Source organism: Nicotiana sylvestris, chromosome 1, assembly GCF_000393655.2.
Source record: "Nicotiana sylvestris chromosome 1, ASM39365v2, whole genome shotgun sequence".
Taxonomy (NCBI): domain Eukaryota; kingdom Viridiplantae; phylum Streptophyta; class Magnoliopsida; order Solanales; family Solanaceae; genus Nicotiana; species Nicotiana sylvestris.
Window position 1 is genome coordinate 63,633,627 of NC_091057.1, and position 21,115 is coordinate 63,654,741.

At 31.9% G+C, this 21,115-nt stretch overlaps 1 protein-coding gene across 2 annotated transcripts; it reads right to left on the bottom strand.

The window, feature by feature from the left end:
* Positions 1-722: 722 nt before the first annotated feature.
* On the bottom strand, positions 723-9,839 carry LOC104238446 (ATP-dependent (S)-NAD(P)H-hydrate dehydratase). 2 transcript variants are annotated; one of them, XM_009792802.2, is made up of 11 exons: positions 9,706-9,839; positions 8,870-9,085; positions 7,008-7,084; positions 6,728-6,837; positions 6,503-6,617; positions 5,388-5,450; positions 5,125-5,288; positions 3,912-3,973; positions 1,672-1,738; positions 1,104-1,283; positions 723-1,034 (listed from the first exon to the last, which is right to left on the bottom strand). In XM_009792802.2, the coding sequence occupies exons 2-11, from the start codon at positions 8,973-8,975 to the stop codon at positions 1,010-1,012; spliced, it is 969 nt and encodes a 322-aa protein (XP_009791104.1). In that variant the 5' UTR covers positions 8,976-9,085; positions 9,706-9,839; the 3' UTR covers positions 723-1,009. The 2 variants fall into 2 exon arrangements, with proteins under 2 accessions (XP_009791104.1, XP_070013576.1); XM_070157475.1 differs by lacking the exon at positions 9,706-9,839 and adding an exon at positions 9,493-9,703.
* Positions 9,840-21,115: the final 11,276 nt, after the last annotated feature.

Below are 21,115 nucleotides of genomic sequence, written 5' to 3' on the forward strand. Positions count from 1 at the left end.
TGATGAACCGACTTACTTGGTTTGGTTTTTTTGTTAGGGAAAAACCGATCCAAACCGAACTACAAACACCCCTACTGGTAACCCAGGAATAATCTCAGGTAAAGAAGAAAACCAAAACTGCTAAAGGAAAAGAAAACAATGGAGAAATATGGCAAGAGCTGGGACCCATTCCAGGAAAAATAGCCACCCAACGTTTGTATCACAGCAATGAATACATGACAAGTTATATGTGTAACTTTCTTCTGCTAACCATGTTAAATTAATAGGTAGTACAACATTTTAATTTATTACATCGGATTTAAAAATTTGGTGTGGACAAATTTTACCTTTCCCTCTTACTGACAAATTTTAATGATGTAGTGGGTTCAATTCTCATCGTCCCCCTTTTCCCTTCCATTCTGTAATAGAAAAAAAATTAAAAATAGAAGAAATTGTTTCCATTTTTGTCTACTAACACCGTTTATTTAATTGTATGACGTATGGTTTTGCTAAAACTTAAAAGGTAAAGCATGAGTATCCCTCTCCAGGAAATTTTTTAAGGAAAAAAAAAAAAGAAATGGCTTTCCATGGATGAGATCCAATACTAAACCGGTGACATCACCTAATAGCCAATGGGGAAAGGGTTTACACCAAATATGAGTTAGTAACATAGAACCGAAGGTGGATAGGATAACCTGTTAGAGCTAGTAAAATATAGTACTGAAAATGTAAAAGAACTTCACTGCCCAAAAAACTAGTAAGGCTTATGATTAGTAATACGAAATATTTATCACTGAGCATAGGCATGAGACTAAAACCTACAGGATCAGCGATCAGACGTTACAACTGCAAAAAAGAGTAGCTATTCACACACCTCAGTCTTTATTAGCATCAACAAAGAGGACGAGTTTCCCTACTTTCCATTTTTTTTCCTTCTTTGTTTCCCCTTTGCCCTTTACCATACAACTGTTTCTTCAAGTTTGGAGTACAAGTGTTGTGCTCCCAAGAAAACCCTCCATGAAGTTAACTATTAGACTGGACATATTTCTTGTAAGCTGAGAAGAGAAGTGCAAGTTAGAGTTGATTGTTCACAACAGTAGGTAAACGATGCAAGAAACACCTACCTTCTTCCCAAGCACTCGATGATATCACCAGTGAGCGTAGACCTTTTCTTACTCTCAAATGCCAAAGCTGCTGCCTTCCTCAGTAAAGCAGATCCGGCGACACATCCTAATATGGTTGGATTCATGCTAACCTCCCCTTTAGCCGCACACTGGCGGGCCCAGGATAGGAACACTGCAACACTGCAGATATATGTACGTGTCAAGATTCAGTAACAGAGTTGTATAGGAGAGAGTAAACAGGGGATGCAAGTTATAGTTAATCAGCACTGTGAACTTGCATTTTACTAATGAAAATAAGTATTGAGTTCACTTTTTTTATACACTGACAACCAAAATAATTTTTGTACTATCTCCTCACTTAAAAGCTGTTCTTTTTGGCATAATTGTTTGTAGTTCTTCTCCTTAAAAGACGGTCCTTGAGGAGTCTGGAATCGGCCTATGTTGGAGTTATATCCGTCTATAATAAGTGCAGACTAGTAACTTGGAAAATAAGGTAAATAACCTGTCACAACTAAAAACACACAATACTTAAAATGATAATCCATATGCTTGCTAAAAATGTAGTTACCTTCCAGACAGTATGTCACCCTGCCCACCACAGCGCCGTGGAGAACCATAAATACTCACTGCACAAGCTGCATATCCCAGTTCGTTTGTTAGCTCATGATAACTTCCAAATCTATAGAAGTAGTCATTCCAGACTTGCTCCTCTGGAACTCATCATTTTACGAGTATATCATTCAGATAATCATAGACACACCTGCTGATGTTGTACATCTTTTCCAATAGTAACTTAGGACTTGAAAGATGCATCTAAGCAGTTGATGTATTTTGGAGGCACCATTTATACATGCAATACATCAATTATACCCATTCCGTCAAACTAGATTTAAAAAAGTGAAAATTTAGCCAAAATCCTTTTCACTATTGGGAACTCCAAGATTGGTAGTTTGCTCATGAATTCCTCAATAAATAAATCACAGTAAATGGTGCACCATCCTCCATAAACAAAACTAGTACGGCAAGGTGCAGATAATGACCCATCGAATAGGTATAGAGCACAGTACAAGATGCAATTTCCTTCATAAGAAGATGTAGTTTACAAATAAGCCATAAGCACTAGAAGCAGAATAATAGATAGGTAACAACTTGACATCAAACTCAAGCCACTATTGAAGGAAACTTTTACAGGATTTTCTCATAATAACCTCATTAAACAGCATCCATCCTTGAAACTTATATTGGTCCTGTTGAAATTTTGTTGTTGAAATTTTGTTGCTTTCAGTTACTGCAGTAACTTTTTTAGCATAATAAGTTAGCTTAGTTTTAGGATAAATCTACTTTTTTGAATTCAAATTTCAGTTAGATTTTTTAGGTTTATTGAGAGACTTTTTCAATCAATACTTTTAATCATTTTGCTGTCCCATCTTTTAAAAAACCAACAGTGGTATCAAGAGCTTCATTGGTCTTACGGGATCTGTGAGTTCTTCCAAAGAACTATTTTCAAATCATTTTTAACCAATATCAATTTTTAAACTCATTTTCAAACATGGCAAGCAGCAGTCTCTCTTTGAATGCCCCACAAACTTTCACTGGTGAAAACTATCAGATTTGCTCAATGAAAATAAAAGCATATCTTAAAACCTATGATTTTTTGAATGTTGTAATGGAAGAACAATCCTTACGAGCAATCCATGAAAATCCTATCATTGTCCGGAATCAAATACTTTCAAAAGAGATTTCAGATAAGATAAGGTCACTACGGGTGTTTTTTATGCACAAAACCATAAGACGGAAAAGAAAGAAGAAAAGAAGAAAAAGAACTGCACTACAAAAGTGTGCAATTTCAGCGATGCCCAAAACAATCCTCAAGGACAAACAACAGAAGCAAGAATTGAGGAGGAACAACTTTTTAAATAGCAGCAACTGAAGCAAAAGATAAGTGTTGAAATTTTTGTTGCTTTCAGTTACTGCAGTAACTTTTTTAGCATAATAAGTTAGCTTAGTTTTAGGATAAATCTACTTTTTTAATTCAAATTTCAGTTAGATTTTTTAGGTTTATTGAGAGACTTTTTCAATCAATACTTTTAATCTTTTTGCTGCCCCATCTTTTAAAAAACCAATAGGTCCCTGAGTTCATTCTCTTCTCTGAATTTCCTCAACTCCCTAGCCATCTTTTTCTTTTCTTTTTTTTGGTGGGGGGTTGTTTAAACAACACACAACACAATTAGGCTAAATTAGAAAGGCTGTCTTAAGTACAAGTATTTTTAACATAATCTCGTAGAAGAGAACCTGGGGCCTAACAAATGTATTCCAACCTTATAGTTAAATGTCCTTCCCTAGAATCTAAGTCACTTTAGCAAGTAATGGAAGAACTTCAGTTGTTTCTAATCTGATGCATCATTATAAATCAGAATGAAGAAGAAATATCTAATACCACTGAAACTCTAAGAAAAATATGCATCCATTTACTGAGAATCAGTTTATTAGCATGTAGGAGCAGTCACTTTCACATTAAAGATTCAGATTTACAGCTTGAAAGTCCCTACAAAATCTCAGTCCTACATGGTCATTATCCTCATATTAGGTTATAAAGTCTCAGAGCTAAGTAGAAAATAGACTAGATATTCTCCTTCGAAGAAATATGAAAAGCAGGAGTCCCAACTTTCTGCGCATCACTAAAATATGCAGGTGGAACTCATACCCGAAGCACAAAAGGCTTGTTCATCAATCAGCAAATTATTGATCTATGGAATCTAAATGATTGAGTTATATGTAAAAGGGCCATTGACAAAGCAAAACTGTTACCTGTTTTACCATCACTGATGAAGTCAGATTTTCCTTTCCGCAAGATTGTAACAGCACCAATCCTGATCACAAAAATATTTTACCTATTACAATACTAATAATAAATTAATAAAAGTAATATATTCAATGACATGAATGTTGACCGCTATAAACTGGCCACCAAGTTATACAAACATCCTCACAAATTGGGTCCAAACTAGAGGAAAAAACTGTAGTGGTTGCGAGCCTCTCAAGGATGTTCCTATAAATCCAAATTGCTTTACCTTTTTTGATAACCGAGAAATCCTTGAGCGCCAGTGGCGCACGGTTCGAAACTCGGTGGATAATGGGTCCGCCCCTCTACCCTTGTCCACTTATATAGCAGGTTTTTGATTGCGACAGCGTCCAAACCCATGACGTGCGCCTAACCCACGTATCAGCTTCTCCGCTCTTACCACTAGATCAAAATCCTGGAGGCCCGGATGGCTTTACTTTTTGAGACTCCACTATACTCCATTACACGTGCAAAGTCAGCAACCATCTAGCAGGAAATATCAAGACTTCATTTTCATAAGAAAAATCTCAGGCTTTCTATAACCCAGTGTCTTTTCCCTGGGGATAATGGTATTTCAGGACCGACTTATGTACAACTCAACTAATCCACTAGACAGAAAACAACAACCTGCAAGCACAAGTTCCTCTTACCCTGCCACCTAACTGAAGCAGATGAGCTTTTTTTTTATAAGGCAAAGTATTTATTAATAAAAAGTGTACCAACAGGAGCAGACAGCACCTACAGAGAGCACCCTATCCTAAATGTTGTAGTTTGTATTTGAACCTGGAATCTCCGAGTTGTTACTCTTATTTCTCAAAAACCGCCATACCCTTGTGAACAAACCCCATAACGATATGATATATATATATATATATATATATACACACACACACACACGATTTCATACACCAACTTAAAAGAAAGCTACTAGGATGCTCGAGGGGAAAATCTGCGAAGGACCTACTAAACATATGATGTCCACTTTTGCATTCTAAAGGAGTTGAAACTTTGTAAGGTAAAAAGTAGGTCTTGACATGCAGCTTTTAACATATCACCGTGACTTTGAAGAAACAGAACTATTGGCAGACTGTTCTTTGATCATGTAACTTTGGACATCTACTCAATCATTTTAAATGGACAAACCGCAGGCAAAGATGGGATATGGATTAAAAGACTCACCCTTTTGCAAGAGACAGCAACTGATCGGTTCCATTTTGGTCATTTACCTCAGAATTTAGTACTTTCTGAACAAGCCTTTTATACTCATTCACATTTGGTGTCAGCACTGCTAAGGGATAACCACTAACCAGATCAAGACAATTAGTCACGAGATAAAGCCCATCCTGATAAAACAAAGAAGACCAGAGGATGGCGTATCAAGAGAATAATGTCATATGGAATATCAGAGAACTGGCTGGCAATATAACAATGCCATCACATACCCCATCTATAACCATTGGAACATTGCACTCTCTTGCATGCTTCATGATATTACTAACACAGTCCTGGAAGAATAAACATGCGATCAAATCCAATTGTACCAAAATTGCCCACAAAAGAAGGTGAAGGCATAAAAGAGGAGAGAAAAGAAATTTTCTGCACGTATATTTCCAGATAATGCAAGAAAATTCTGAAATGGTACTTCCTGGTAGAATTAATAGTATCATGCTAGGTGGCCCAATTTTTCTTGGCAGCATAAAAGCTTAGAAGTGGTGAGTTTACTCTTAAAACTGAATCGAGTGTGCTCAGTACAAATGAGATGAATTTAGATCACAAGCATGTTCTGAGTTCTGACCACAAGAACCAAACAAATTCTGAGGCTTTATATAGTTGCTCCACTCTCATGCTCAATGCTAATCATCTTTGTTTCAGGACATATTACATAAAACTGATATCTTGTATGTTTCTAGAATTCCAACTTGTCACGATCATACGCTCTACCCTTCACATCACTGGACCCACAAAGTTACACAGATTTTCAAAATTTTACCTTGCAATAATATTTCTTCAAGGAAAACAACGAATTGAAACAAACCAGATCATTTTACAGAAGATATGCAATTGCTTTTTCAAGGAAGAGTTATTCATATCGCTAAAGAAAAGGATAGGTATTAGCCAGATCGATATTTTCCTCATACACAGAAGACCAGAATCCCCTAGGATGACAGTGTCGCCAAAAATTTGCCTTTAGCTAGATGAACACAAAGATAGACACGTCACGGAGATGAATTTTACTAGTTTTTCTTTACGTGGAAAAATAAAGATAGAGAGCCATATATGCAGCAGAAAGGCAGATACTTAGGCAGAGTCAGAGATAAGGATTAAGCATACTCGAGGATCATGATGTTTGGCCAGAGCAACTGAGTAGCGTTGGTCCTACTTAGCAGCATTTGACAGCAAATAACATTAAACTAAATACAAACCTGCCCAAAATTATGGGAAAAAGAAGTGATCTCTTTGCTAGAGTGATTAAAACAAAGCACTTGCGGCTACTGAATAGTATGAGCAGACAAACATCCCGTGTAAAGACAGAAGGGCCCGAGTAAAAAGAGCATACCAGGAGAAACGGATCCCTTCCAAGGCCTGGACCAACAACAAGACAATCAAACCTCTCCATCCACTTCTCAACCTCAGCAATCACTTTAGCTGATATCAAACTTTTCTCCTCGCCCCTGGAAGAATCCATTGGTTAGAGTCAGCACCCTCAAAATTTAATTTATGATGCTTCAATAATGGGATGTGCACCTAAAACTGGAGTTGAACTTCTTTAACAAAGACTCACCTAATACTGTAGGACTCTTCTAGAATAGGGTGCACAATTAACTCAGGACTGTAGCTTTTTATAACAGGAGCAGCATCTTTAGTACAGAATACATGAGATAAATCTGCACCCTGTCAGAACAGGCTAATACCCGTCATAAAAGGTCTCAGCTATAATTGCAATTAAATTGTAGTAAAATTAAAAAAATTGATACTGAAAAGGATGGTTTAATTTCCCTGGGGTGGCGGGGAGGACGAGAGAGAATTGAGGAAGAGTAAAAAAGCCAGATGATAGAACTAACAATCTTTAAGGCTGAAATGGCAGAGAAGTATGGTGCACCAGTGTATTCTCGACAGCCACCAACAACAGCTATCTTCCCTGATCGGGAAATAGAGCTCAGAAAATTAGCAACAAGAAGTACCATAAAGGGATCATCACAATAGGCAGAAACTTTTAGATTTTTGGTAAAGCTCAATGGTCAAAGTCATCACTTCTTTCCCGTTAGAAATGTCAATACTCAGAAAGTTTTCAAACAAATAAAAAAGAAAAACATAAGCGACACAGTTCAGCTCTGATGGACACTGCATAAGCCATACTAGTTTCTGTTAATCGTATCTTCTCTGGTGTTTCCAAACATCAAAAGTCATACAATTATAAATAGGTGTACAACATATAAAGTGCCCACCCTTCTTTATCCCTAAAGGTAGTGGGAGGGAAAAAGTGAGAATAGTACAGAAGAATAGTACATCTTGATGAACAAAGATCAGCTAAAACGGATTATCAATGAAATTTGTCTGATAAAATAGACAGATATTTATGTTCAAACTCATGCTGCAAATATTAAAAACTCAATAAATTTTCCGTTATTACACTAGCTGAGATCAAAAATTTATTTTCCCATTTCCATAAAGGAACTGAGGCATAAACGGTACAACTGAAGGCCCAAGGCATTGTCTCAAACCTCCAGTTGTTGCAGAGGTAAAGACTTTAATTTCATCAAAACAAACAGGTGCAATACAACTTACCTCAAGCAGAGATCAAAATTGGATATTTAAGATTAGATGAAATTCATTATATAGCAAAAATACATTTATAAAAAAAACAAATTAACTGAGACTTGAGACCAAAATCTATAAAGGACTTGATTATTTGTATTATTCAGCATCAAAAACTTTCAGCAAAGTTCAATAGCATCGGAATACTGGAGAGAAATAGAATCTCAAATTTCTAGAAACAGAATCCTGGGCAACTTCTTCCCCCTTCTTTTTATTTTATTTGATAAGGTAATTTCTTCCCCTTTCTTAAGTCCAAATTAGAATTCATGGTTAGTCCCCCAAGGATTCCAACTAATACAATCACTCATTATGACAAGAACTATGTTAGAATTGATCCTCATTACTGCGCATCAAACCGTCATGTAGAAGCTAACCATTCAATTGTTGCTCATCCGAACACAGAGCAACCAAGTGAAAAGCAAATGAGAGCACAAAGCCCATATGTCAGTGATTTCTCGTCCATCTACACCTAACAAATAGGTCTAAAGATTTCCTAAAGCACTTGTGCCTAAAGTTAAATTGTAATCCAAGGCACTTGAGCCGGTGAAGAGCTGTGTGCTCCTCAATCTTCAACTGATAGTTAAGCCGGACTGCATGACACCATGCCCATTCTATAATTATATCAGGCATATGTTACATTCTTAGTCCTAGCAATATTAGTCCTAGCAATATTTACCAAAAAAAATGAGTGTCGACACTGAATAATCTAATGCCTCACAAAATGAAGAGATAATTACATGACAGTTCCAAAACAGAAATGAAAAAAAGAATATGCCTTCAACAGACTATTGCATTGGAAGAGCCACTAAATGGTCATCTAGAACAAAGACAGGCATAGCTACGCACACAATTTAACATGGTATCAGAGCAAAAAAAAGGTTATGAATTCGGGTCTCCCTGCCACCAATCATAAAAAGATATCCACGATTTCTGCAAACGAAAAAGAATATGGCCCGCAAAAATAACGGTGCGTGTAAAGACTTAACTAAATTAAGAAAATTGTTCTTAACTAAATTAAGAAAATTGTTTATTCTCTAATATTTTAAACTTACAGATGGGGGGTAACGCATTTCAATACAAGTAAATAAGAATCAGAAAGAAGTTTCACCAGCTTGGCCTTTATGCTTAGTTGATTCAAGACCCGGAATTATTGATCTCAAAATGCTGACAGCATCAGCCTCCAAGCTTGGCCCACTACTCATTACAGATTGCATTCTAATACTCTGAAAATTAAAGTCCTTTTTCTCAGCAGAACCTCCCAAACACCTTATCAAGAACTGCTGCCTTCTGATGACAGCCGCAGAGTAAGCCAGCTTTAAATTATCTGCCAATGGAAGTTCAATTAATACCAGACCATCTAGAGGTAATATTCATTTATTTAATACACAATCCAAAAATTTATCATCTTTGAGGTATTAAACCCCACGCTATGGCAAAGCAAAAAGCGATGAGATTATATAAGTAATGTTCTTGCATTTATTACTATCTCCGCCTCTCTAGTCTCTGCCCTTCTCCATTCAAAAACCGGGCTTTCTGTTTGCATTAGGATTTGAATCCGTGATGTGAGCCTAACACACATCACGTTTGCACTCTTACCACTAGACCGAAGCTCCCACAGGCACATCCTCTCCGTCAAAACAATTACATTATTTACTAATTTGAATGAAACTTGACTTGTAAGTTCTTATCCAAAATTGACGAAATAAAATGAAAAAGATTCCAATTTCATGCCTGAATCCAAACTAGTTGGTGCAGCTATATGAATGTTCTATATCCATTCTGCTCTATTCGGGTCCATCTCATTCCATTTCCAGAATTTTCTATCTATTAATGGAAAATGCTCTGAAAATTTGAAAGAAATATGCAATTGATATTTGAAATTGATTACTCTACTTGAAATATTGAGAATTGATGGTAAATATGAAATGGGTTATGTGTACTTACCTCTGTCTGAGCTTCAGCAAAAGTGTTCTTATGTTGGCTCTCCGGAAACTTTGATGGTTTTGGTTTTATTGTTAAATCTCATTCAGCCCCTGATAAGATATAAAACTTCTAATTATATCCCTCTAAAATTCTTACTGAGAGGGATTTCCCCCTTTATCTTTTTCATTTGTGAAGAGTCTATAGATGGAGTGGGTTTTCTGTTTTTTTTTTTCTTTTTCCTCCTAACTTCCTTGTTACTTACAGTGAGATTTAACTATTCCAAAATTTGGCCAACGATTCTATTTATCTTTTTTCTCCTTTTATTGACTTTTTCTCTACTTTTTTATTTATTATGTTATTGTAGTTATAAAAATAAATGTGTCATTTATTACTACACTAATTCATATTCCTTACCGTTAGAAAATTAAGAAGTCCCAATATTTAAGTGCCTCAATTATTATTACAACTTTTCATATTCCTTATGGATCATTTTATAAGCTGCCCAAAAATTAATTTACTCAAAGTTATGGAAGCTGATTTAAGCCTTAAATTTTGAGGTAAGTTTACATGTCTCTGTCTCTGTAACTGAGTTGATGCATTTTAACTAATAGCTATGTAAACTGATGTTCTTTTGGCACTTTTTTTTTCTTCTTCTTTTTGTTTATGTAAAGATAGCATGATGAAGAATTTGTTTGTGTTCTTCGGCCTCTTCATGACCCCAGTACTTTGGTAAGCCTTGATTTATTACTTGTAAGGAAGAATATATATATATATATATATTATTCTCACATGTTATTTTTCTTTTTATTTGTTTCAACAATATATGCTTTTTAACTATGAGACTACTTTTGTCATGTGTTTTTTCTTTCAATTTGGATCACAAAAAAGTGATATTCAGATAGTTCCAGGATCAGTTTCAAGGAACACTCATTCCAATTTAGAAGTTCCGAACTTCTACAGCATATCAAGACCAACAAAATTACTCATGTGTCGATAAAGGTATGTTTACTTAAACTATAAAATATTTTCTCTTTTTTCTGCTTTATTTCAGGGTCACATAAAATCACATAATTTAATTTTAGGTGTTCGAGGGTAAGGCATCTAAGCATTTAAGCTTTTCAAATTAAAGTAACAGCTTAGTGTAAGTGTATTCCTGATTTGTGCTTGTAGGGAAGTACAATAATAAAAAAAAAAAGATAAATAGAATTTAATTTGATTGAGTGCTTTTACGCTTTTCTATTTAATTTCTCTAACCTTAATACGTCACATTCTTATTTTGTCTTTCGATCTTTGTTATTGATTAATTTCTTCATTGTTATGGCTAACTAATTTTTCTTACTTTTTATTTTTGTTTGCAGTTCAACTCTTTATAGAACTAAGAGCAGCGTCTATATTATTATTTAGTTTTTAAAGTTTTGGAGAATTTATTATCCCTTGAAAAATAAATTTGATAGTCGAATTGAATTCGGGTCGATCAAAGATCGACTTCCAATAATTTTGAGAAATAAAACTAGGCATTTTATAAATATGAAACACATTGTTATCTTGGCTAGATGCTTCGGTCTGTAAGGTGGTTGTGCGGGAAATATGAATAAATCTGGCTCACGTTGTAAAGAAGGTTATCTGTTAGTTACTTTTTTAAAAAATTATTATTAAATGTTGATCGAATTTATACTGAAGTCAAACTAATAACTCTAAGTGAACAAGAAAAGAAAAAATTAAATTAGTAAAATATCAGTCAGGTTGCATGAAATTTTTTTCATAGAAAGTCAAAAGTATCATTTTAAAAATTCAATGATGATGTTATTCATGCCTGCGCGAAGCACGACCAATTTCACTAGTTATGATATATAATTGGTTATCTTATTTGTGTCTCAATTTTTCAAGTTTAAAGTAGTTAGAGGTCTTTTCATGAGAAGTGATAATTTCTTATTGGCCGCAATTTCTATGCTACTGCGTATAATTAATCTATACTATATTAAAAGCACGAATGCCCTTAGCGAAACATTGTTCGCCTTTTGTATCTTTTAAAAAGAAATTCACACTAGACAAAATAGTCATTTAATTATGTTCCTAATATTTAGGAGTTCTAAATCAACTAAAATTTGTGAAAATAGCATGTGCTAGCCAATTTTCGGACTGATAATTGAAAAATAGCCAGCATTTGCAAAGTTATTGAAAATAACCACTATTTTGCTACAACATGGAAAGGTACAACATAATATACTAGAGATTAGTGCACTTGTATATGAACTTCTAGCATATTATGTTTGAACTCCAGCATACGGAAAGTTCCAGCATAATTACTGGAGATTGGAGCATCTGTGTATGAACTTCCAGCATATTATGCTAGACCAGTATATTATGCTGGAAGTTCATATGTAAAAAATTCGAACTCCAATATATTATGCTGAAATATTTTTCAGATTTTGAACAGTGTTTTCGTTCAGATTTATCTTTACATGAAAAGTGGTTAAATTTCGATTACTTTTGAAACTATAGCTATTTTTCAATTACCACTTGTAAATTTAGCTATTTTTTAATCTCACCCCTAAAATTTAGCATATTAAATATTCCTTGTTTGAACTTCTATATGATGAGGCCTAACAAAAAGGGATCAAAATGGTTCCAAACCTCCCTAGCAAGCTCACTCTTGATAAAGAGGTGTGATCAATACTTTATTTATCATGCTCCGAAGAGCACAAGCATTTGCTTGCTAATCTTATACCTTTTATCTGAATTTATTCCCCTAACTGATCCTGAAATCCCCGCATACAAAGTCAAATAAGAACTTCCACGCAATTAATTATTATAGCATGTAGGAATGAAAAAACTAAACAAAATATTTCCTTTATTAAGAAAAAGAAAAGCCAAGGCTTAGAATTGGTAGTAATTGCTTCGTTAACCTATGAAAATTTTCATTTTTTATGTCCTAATTTTAGTATAATAATATTCAGCTTTCAAATAATTTTTTCCATCTATATTTACTTCTACCAAAGTAAGAAAATACACAAGAAGCTCAAACAATTAATATTCTTTAATTACAATTAGTGCAAAAAAATTTAAGCAAAATTGTAATTATAAATAATCTTTTATAACATTATTTTATGCATGTTTTATTAGGATACTAAGTATGAAAACCTAATCAAAGTTGGCAATATAACACTCGAGAAGTAAATGAATTTGAATAGATTACATTTTCTAATTTCTCATATTCTCCTATGAGAATACACGTCATACTTATTTTTGAAATTCTATTTACAGTTAAGTTCTAGTTTTTAGATGTTATTTTTGTACTTGCAAAGTACTTTGATCAATGATAATATAAATTACTAAAAAGATATTTAAGAATATAAAAGACAAAGAGAGAAAAAAAATGGTTGACAATTCTATCAACACAAAAATTCAAAATTGAAATATTAGATTAACTTTTTATTTTCAACGATGCAAAAATTTTATATGGATAAAATTATAATAGCAGTTAAATATTTAAACTATGAATAAGCTAATATATGAAGAACTTGAATGAATAAAAAACAAGCTATTTCCTTTAATGCTAAGAACAGTAATTGAATTTTTGAATCACGAATTAGCAAAAGAATTTAATTTAATTATATTTGAAATTCATCATATAAGTAAATTAGTTCTCAAACTAACAAAAATCTTAGGGGTATATCAATGTATCTTCATAAAAAAAGCATTAGCGGTGAAAAAATTGGATAAAATAGTTAAAATTAGTATTAAGAATCAAATTAGTAAAGAAAAACTTAAAGAATAAAATAAAGGAAGACAAAATATATATTCTAAATAAGTTGTCATGAATTATTATTATAATTATTATTTGCATTTATTTCAAAACAGACAACTTCTACAATTTTTAAATATTAAGTTAATAGTAGTAAAATAGTAACTCAACCACAGTTGTTTTTAGACTTTATATTGTCATTTAAGAATTTTTTTTCTATGAGCTTTAAAGCCAACCTCATCATTTTTAAAGACCTAAAAGATTCAATTATTTAATTTATCTTTGTTAATAAAAGTAGTGTATGTTATTTGTTTGTTTTTAGTATTATGCTATAGAAATAACAATAATTTTCATTCGATACTCCTATAGAAATTCTCAAAAATCACAATAAGTTATATGAGGATTTCTATTGGCAAAATTTCTTCATTTATTGAGCTAATAAAATGAGATCATCAGTCATCATTTTTAAGAACTTGCATTTTTTTTTTAATTTTAATTTTATAAGTCAAATATATTATTTAATAATATTTATATTAATTTTTAAAATTCGTACGTAAAAATATGCAAAATAGATAGGATTCCACCCTAAGCTGCAAAAAGTTAAATAATAAAATACTTCAACTGAAGTAGGGGAACCCATTGATTAGACATACAAAAATTGGTCTATATATTCTTTTTATTTTATTTTCACTCAACTTTTATCTATATATCTATATATATGTATATTAATAAAGCTGGGCAATAGATTACTGGCGTGGCAGGCCTCACATGCCAGGGAATGCATTTATCTTTTATCTCATTTTTTTTGGTTTTCTTCTCTCATTTTAATATAATAACCAATTACTCCATTACATTAAAAAATTAGTCTTGTACTGTAACTCCTTAATAAATTGGGAAAGAGGGAGAAAGGTGTCGTTTCAAACTTTTACCAAATGCCTAAAACCTTTGGCCTTTCAGTTTCTCCAGTTTTAGAGGGGCAGGGTATTGATCTTATATATGGAGAACGTCTTCAAGCAAACATCTTATTACTTCCATAAGGATTCTACTCCATCTTTGTCACCACTAATGTTGGTAAGAACTCGCGTTGTTTTATGTTTACTTTGAATATATTATAATGGTAACTCACGATTATTTTCAATATATTCTTCATTCCCATGTTTCTGAGTGGATAACTACGTTGTGCAAATTCAGAAGGTCCACAAAATTTAATATCTCTGAATTTCGATGCCTCGAAGTTAAGAAATTTTGTGCCCAAGTGAGTTTACAAGGATTGGAGGAAGGTATGTCATGATTTTTAGAGTCGGCTATTTAACTTTTTATTGCTAAGAGAATGTTGATGTAGAATTTCATGAAATACAATATTGCATTTGCAATCAATTCTGGGTATTGATTGAAAAATATATCCTTAAGGAGAAATTTGTTTTATGATTTAAGAAGGGAAGAAGTTGTTGACAGGCTTGGGAGGAAGACGGAAGCTGAGGTTAAAGGAATAAAAAATTGGTATTGTCATTAACTTTTTTCTACTTCTTTTTATTTCTGATTCTTCTTTCATTTTCCTGAAAGTGTCTTTTTGTTTTATTTTTTGCATTTTCTAATATATAGAAGAGGCTTGGAAGTAGCTGGGCGTTGTCTTGCCAGCTTGCCAACCAAGGCCTCTTCCTGTCATTTCATGTGTAACTTTTTTAAAGTCATTGATCATTTAAATATTGTTGTGAGTTTTGATTGGTCCAATAAGTTGATAACTATACTAACTTTAGTAGATTTTGACTGTGGAGACTTTTTAGCCCTTTGAGGCAACAATATTAAGTTTTTAGTAGGTCCATCTTTGCGACTGACAATTCCATTTCCATAGCTAATTTTTTGTATATAAGTTGCCCATTAGTATTTATATATTTCTGAGCAGACAATTTTTTCATTTTTAACTCCTTCAACCAATTATCTATTAGCGCAAAATTTAAAATGTGCCTGCCATTATTAGCCTTCATTTGTTCTGCTTTAATTTCAATGCGGCGCATCATACAAATTAAAAAAATGATTTTAAACAGTATATATCTATGTCTACTTCTAAAGTTTAGAGCTGCCGGTATCAAACTATTTAAAAATTATCAATGGACTATATTTTTATATCATAAATTGCAATTGTATATTATGACAATTGATTTTTATAAATATTCTCTAGGATTAATGATGTATATCATAAGCTATAATTATTTTATGTGGTAATTCATTTTTTACTTGAAATTGTTTTGCACAAAAATTATAGCAGATTTAACTTATGTCAACGAAGACTTTATTTTTTTCAATAACAAAATCTTTACAGGAAAAAATTTGTCAAATCATCTTCTTGTAATGTGCATTTACTATGGTTAACTTGGAAATTTCTATTCTAAAAGCTCTTAATATAGTGATTGTGTCAAATACTATATAGTTTAATAAAACACTTGCACAATATTTTGTGAAGTATTTAAGTTGATTTAATCAAGTTGAAGAAGAATAATTTGTAAAAAAAGTATTCTATTTTCCTGGTCATATTTTTTGTTTAATTTTCTATTACAAAGTTAAATTTTATTTGAAGGTATTTCTATTTATTCAAAATTTTCTCAAAAAGTTTCCAAAGGTCTGTGAAGAATAAAGAAGGGAGAAAATAAATGAAAATAGAAACCAATATTTACTTTACAATTACTAACGTGTATATATAAACTAAGCCTACTTTCTAAAAAACTCAAACGTAAATAAGATAAATGAAGCACACAAAAGGTATTAAAAGTTCACTGCTTGTAACTACGCTCAAGTAAGGAAGAAATTGAAAAATAGCCAGATTTACAAGTGATCATTCAAAAATAGTCACAGTTTCAAAAGTAATCAAAATTTAGCCACTTTTCATGTAAAGATAAATTTGAATGAAAACACTGTTCAAAATCCGAAAAAATACTCCAGCATAATATACTGAAGTTCCAGTATAATATACCGGTCCAACATAATATACTGGAGTTTGGAGCACCGGTGCTCCAGTCTCCAATGTATTATACTGGAGCCAGTAAAGTATACCGGTGTAGCATAATATGCTGGAAGTTCATATACAGGTGCACCAAACTCCAGTATATTATGCTGGACCGGTCTCTGTTGCAGCAAAATATGGCAAACGCTAACTATTTTTGAATGACCAGTCCAAAAACTGGCTTGACCGTGCTATTTTAACCTCAAGTAAGCAAGATAAAGCTAATGGAGAAAAATAAATTTTTAAAATACCAAAAAAATGAGAATGATCCTTGCATATTTGCAAGGTTAATTATTTTTTTTAAATATCCATCGAGCGTCAAATTGAAATAACAAAACTTAATAAAAATATTATAATTAAATTATATCATTCAAGCATATTTTTTAACTACTTTTTAGAAAAATTTATTAACAAAATTAAAATTGGATATTCGTCAGAGAGCTTTGTGTTTATTTTCTCACGTTTGTGCATCTTATTTTCTCTTAATTTTACCTTAAAATTCTAATAAGTTGACAATATAGAAATACATATTTGCTTTATGATTACGTTTTTACTCCAAAACTAAAAAGAAAAAACTTTGAACTCTATTAACTGAATTTGAAATACACAACTAATTATAATAAATCATAAATTAATGAGTAGGAAATAAATAAACTTTGACAAAATTTTACATTGTTGGGCCCAAAGACAATTTGCTCAATCTAATATATAGAAGAGCCTCGGAAGCAGCTGGCCGTTGTCTACAAATGGGCCCCAATTGCATTTCCTTTTGACACATACACAAAGTACATCCTCTGACCTGTGGGACCTACTTAGTAATAGCCAAATTCTTAATTTCATCTAACCTTTTCTTTAACCTGTTCATTCACCAAATTAAACGTCGTGCCACTTTTTCTTTCTTCTAAATTTTATAACTCATGGGCTTTGTGATTTTATAAAATAGCAGGCATTTGTTTTAGTATTAATAGGAAAAAACATCAATCTTTACTTTATAATCAATACCAAATTTAATAGTCAAACGGAGGTAAATCGAATAATTCATAACAGCTTTATCCTTAAATTTCACATTCTTTATCTAATCCAGCTTAAAAAAAGGAATAAAGACGTTGTACTCCATATGTCCAAAAAGATAATATTTTCCGAAATTAAGAGTCAAACTTCTTAACTTTGACCATGAATTCGGAATAAAATTTTTAAGTTTTTTAAAATAAAAACTATATATTTAAAAATTACGTAAATGCATTATAAGTCATAATAATTAACTTCAAAAATTACGTAAAAGTATTATAAGTCATAATAGTTAACAATTCAAAATATTTAAAAGGTACAAATTAAGAAGATATTAATTTGTTTTCAAAGTTACATGTGTTGTCTAATAAATGATATAATAATCATTTTCCATGCTTGGTTGAATTTACTAAGAGAGATAAATAATAATTCTGTCAAATAATCTTATTAGTAATGTTATTAATTGAATTTCTACACGAGTGCAAAAATTTAAGGAGAAGAATTAATCTAAATAGTCGCTAATCAATTCGCTTAAACAAAGAAATTCAGGAATTTCCCACGTTAATTATGCTATAATTAAATATGCTATAATTATGTAATCATATTCCCACGTTGGATACTAGATATGGTGAAAATGAAAAACGAAGTCCATCAATTTGAGCGTCTAATAAATGGGAGGTAAATAACATTTATTTGTAACAATGTAAACTTAAATTTTGTAAATGCAATAACATAATATTCGAATATACATATAGTCATTCTTTGTATGATTTATCTGGTAATACTCCTTTATATAATTCATTTCTAAGTTGTGCTTGCTCATACTTCAAATATTCTATCCGCATTTGTGCGATTCTTGTATACATCTCATCCATGGAGGGTTCAGGTTGTTTTTCTACCTCTGTAACAAAAGACGAATTGTAGTTTTAATATAGCTAAGAATAGTAAAGTAATAAAATTATTTAATTTAGCAAAAATAATTTACCTTGACAATATTCAAGGAAGTTTGATGTCGTTGATCTATAATCTGTTTATCCATTGTAGAAATCCTATATAATGTAAGACAAATATTAGTGTGCAGATATAAGCGTATCATGAATTATATTATTAATGTATATTTAATATAGATCTCTATAATTATGTATTATTTTATATGCTTAAATCTTTATGCTACTTTAGAGACAAAAGTATTTGTGCAAAGGAATGTGATTTGTGTAGAACAATGGAAGAATAATGTATAGTTTAGGAATAAACCTGATGTTTAAAAACTGCTCCTCTTCGTGGTTGTGTTATGTTTTGTGTTATTTTGAATCATCCTCACATCTTCCTTGTATGGTGTATTTCTTGAATTTATAGGGGTAAATTGAATGTTTGTTTGAATCGCTGGAGATCTTGAAAAAAGGTGTGTATCAACAATTTGAATGAGAATAGGAGGATGATTAGGGATTTATTTTATTTTTTTAATAGGAAAGAGCCGTTAGTGATTTGGTGGAATAATAAAAGAATAGGAAGGTAAAGAGGAAAATGAGAGAATAGGTGTATAAAAAGATAAATAATAAATAAGAAAGAACATACATTAAAGCGAAATCTTTTTCGGAATCTCACCAATGTAAAATTCATAAAAACAGGACAATATTCATCAATCAGTCGATTATTTCTAAAACTCTTTTAATGTTATAATTATTGTTTTGTATTATAGATGGCCGTAAAGTATTAAGACCAACATAAGAAAAGTTAAATTTTGTAACTAAAAGTACCTCAGCGAAAACTCAACCAGCTGACCACATATGAATTGCATTTGTGTATTATGTAGCCCTAAAAATCAATTCATGCGTCCTGTAATAGCGAGATCAAATGTAGGTATATTGGGCTCCACCGACACCTATGGTAATTGAAAAAAATTCTGAGTAGATGCAAACACATATAAAAAATATAGTTCTCAAAAAACAACACGTACCAACATCTTTGCACTTCCAAAAGCACAAATCTTTAATTGTTTAAATAGAGGTTTAAAAAAATTAGTGTCGAACTTGCTTTTGATGCAATAAGAGATTACTACCTGTGAACCAATTCAACAATTATCGAGATGGATAATTCCGTTTCACAAGGCTTAATATGGTATATGAATGCTTATTATACCTATAGAAATAAACATACATAACTGAATCTTATATTCGTACTCTATTAACAAAGGGTTAAATAATCCTCTTTCTTTTATGTTTTTGTCATTTTTTTATTGAACTGGGAGATCGGTAAAGGAGTAAGGCCTATAAAAATAGTAAAAAATAAACTCATACATATTATGTGGCGTTGATAAAAGAAAAGACGTAAATGTTTTGAGATGAAAAGATACGAAGAGAATCTGTGTATAAAAGTATAAGAATCATGAAGGTACCTTTTCGTCAATAAATATCATATCCAAGCCAATCAACTCTCTGTTTTTCTTGGAATTAAAAGAATCCCACATTCTGTAAATTCTAACCCTTATCAATCAATTATCCCTATGAAGAGCTAACTCTGAAAGAAAAGAGTATGTCATTCTAAGAAAATAATGAAAAGCAAGAGAAAGCAAGCTAGTTACAGTATGAACAACATTCATCACCATCTATATATAATCCATCAAAAAAGAGTATCAATAGGCAGAAGATTAATCATCAATTTAATAATAAGAAATTAATACACAATAAATATCATTGTAATTAGGAATTATGAGGATGAATGGAGAATTATTAGGAGAAGATAGTAGAAAAAATCAAACGGCTACAAAATGCCATAAACTGAAGAAGGGATTTTACCTTGGCATGAAGCTGTGAAACGTGGGGTGTGTTAAGAGGAAACAAAAAAAAAACGGCAAATTAAAATTTTATCGTGAAGGGTAAAACAAAACGGTTAGTGGGCTTAATGTTTGAGATGTTTAGTAGCATTTTAATAGCAGTTATTATTTGGAGTAGTGGGCTAATAAAATACTATTAGAAATAAATGGAGAAAAGGAGTGAAATAACAAAAAAATTCAAAAAAACCAGGAAAAAGAAATATATGAAAGCTGGCTATTCAGGGATGCCACATCAGTTGGCCATTTCCCAACTATATATATAGATGTGTAATTCATGTATAATAAATATAATGATGTATAATTAGTGTATAATATATGTAAATCAAGTGGGGGAGGTAATTAGTGAATCAGCCATCTATTTGTGTAAAAATCCTAACTTTCAAAGATATTTTGGATCAAAGGTAGTGCAACATAATTTATTGGGCCCGTGCTAGCACGAGCCATCAACATCTAGTATGTATGTGTATATATATATATATATATTCTTTAACATTAACTATTTTAAGAATCCCAAAAGTTAAACTTTGAAACTTGTGTTCCTTTTTATATCAAATTATATTTATAAAATGTTTACATTTATATCATATGTTATTTTTTCTGGTACCTTATTGTTATTCCATTGGTAGGATGGTGCTGTGACAAGTTTCCAATTAAATTTGTTCATAAATGGATAATGCAAGAGTTTCCTTTTTCTAGAAGTTGTGGAGAAAAGGGAAGTAATTTTTGTGAGTAACTATATTTTAACTGAACCGAGAGGAAGAAGCTAGATTGGAATATCTAACGTACTACTTAGATAATTATAATAAAGCACGCCTTATATTATGAAATGTGAATATGAAGATCCTAC

What these genes read in the sequence shown, in the direction of transcription:
- LOC104238446 (XM_009792802.2), bottom strand. Translation starts at nt 8,975, where the DNA reads ATGCAATCTGTAATGAGTAGTGGGCCAAGCTTGGAGGCTGATGCTGTC. An exon ending in TAAGCATAAAGGCCAAGCTG is followed by an intron (nt 7,085 to 8,869) that starts GTGAAACTTCTT and finishes TTTCCCGATCAG; the next exon opens with GGAAGATAGCTGTTGTTGGT. An exon ending in GGTGACATACTGTCTGGAAG is followed by an intron (nt 1,284 to 1,671) that starts GTAACTACATTT and finishes ATATATCTGCAG; the next exon opens with TGTTGCAGTGTTCCTATCCT.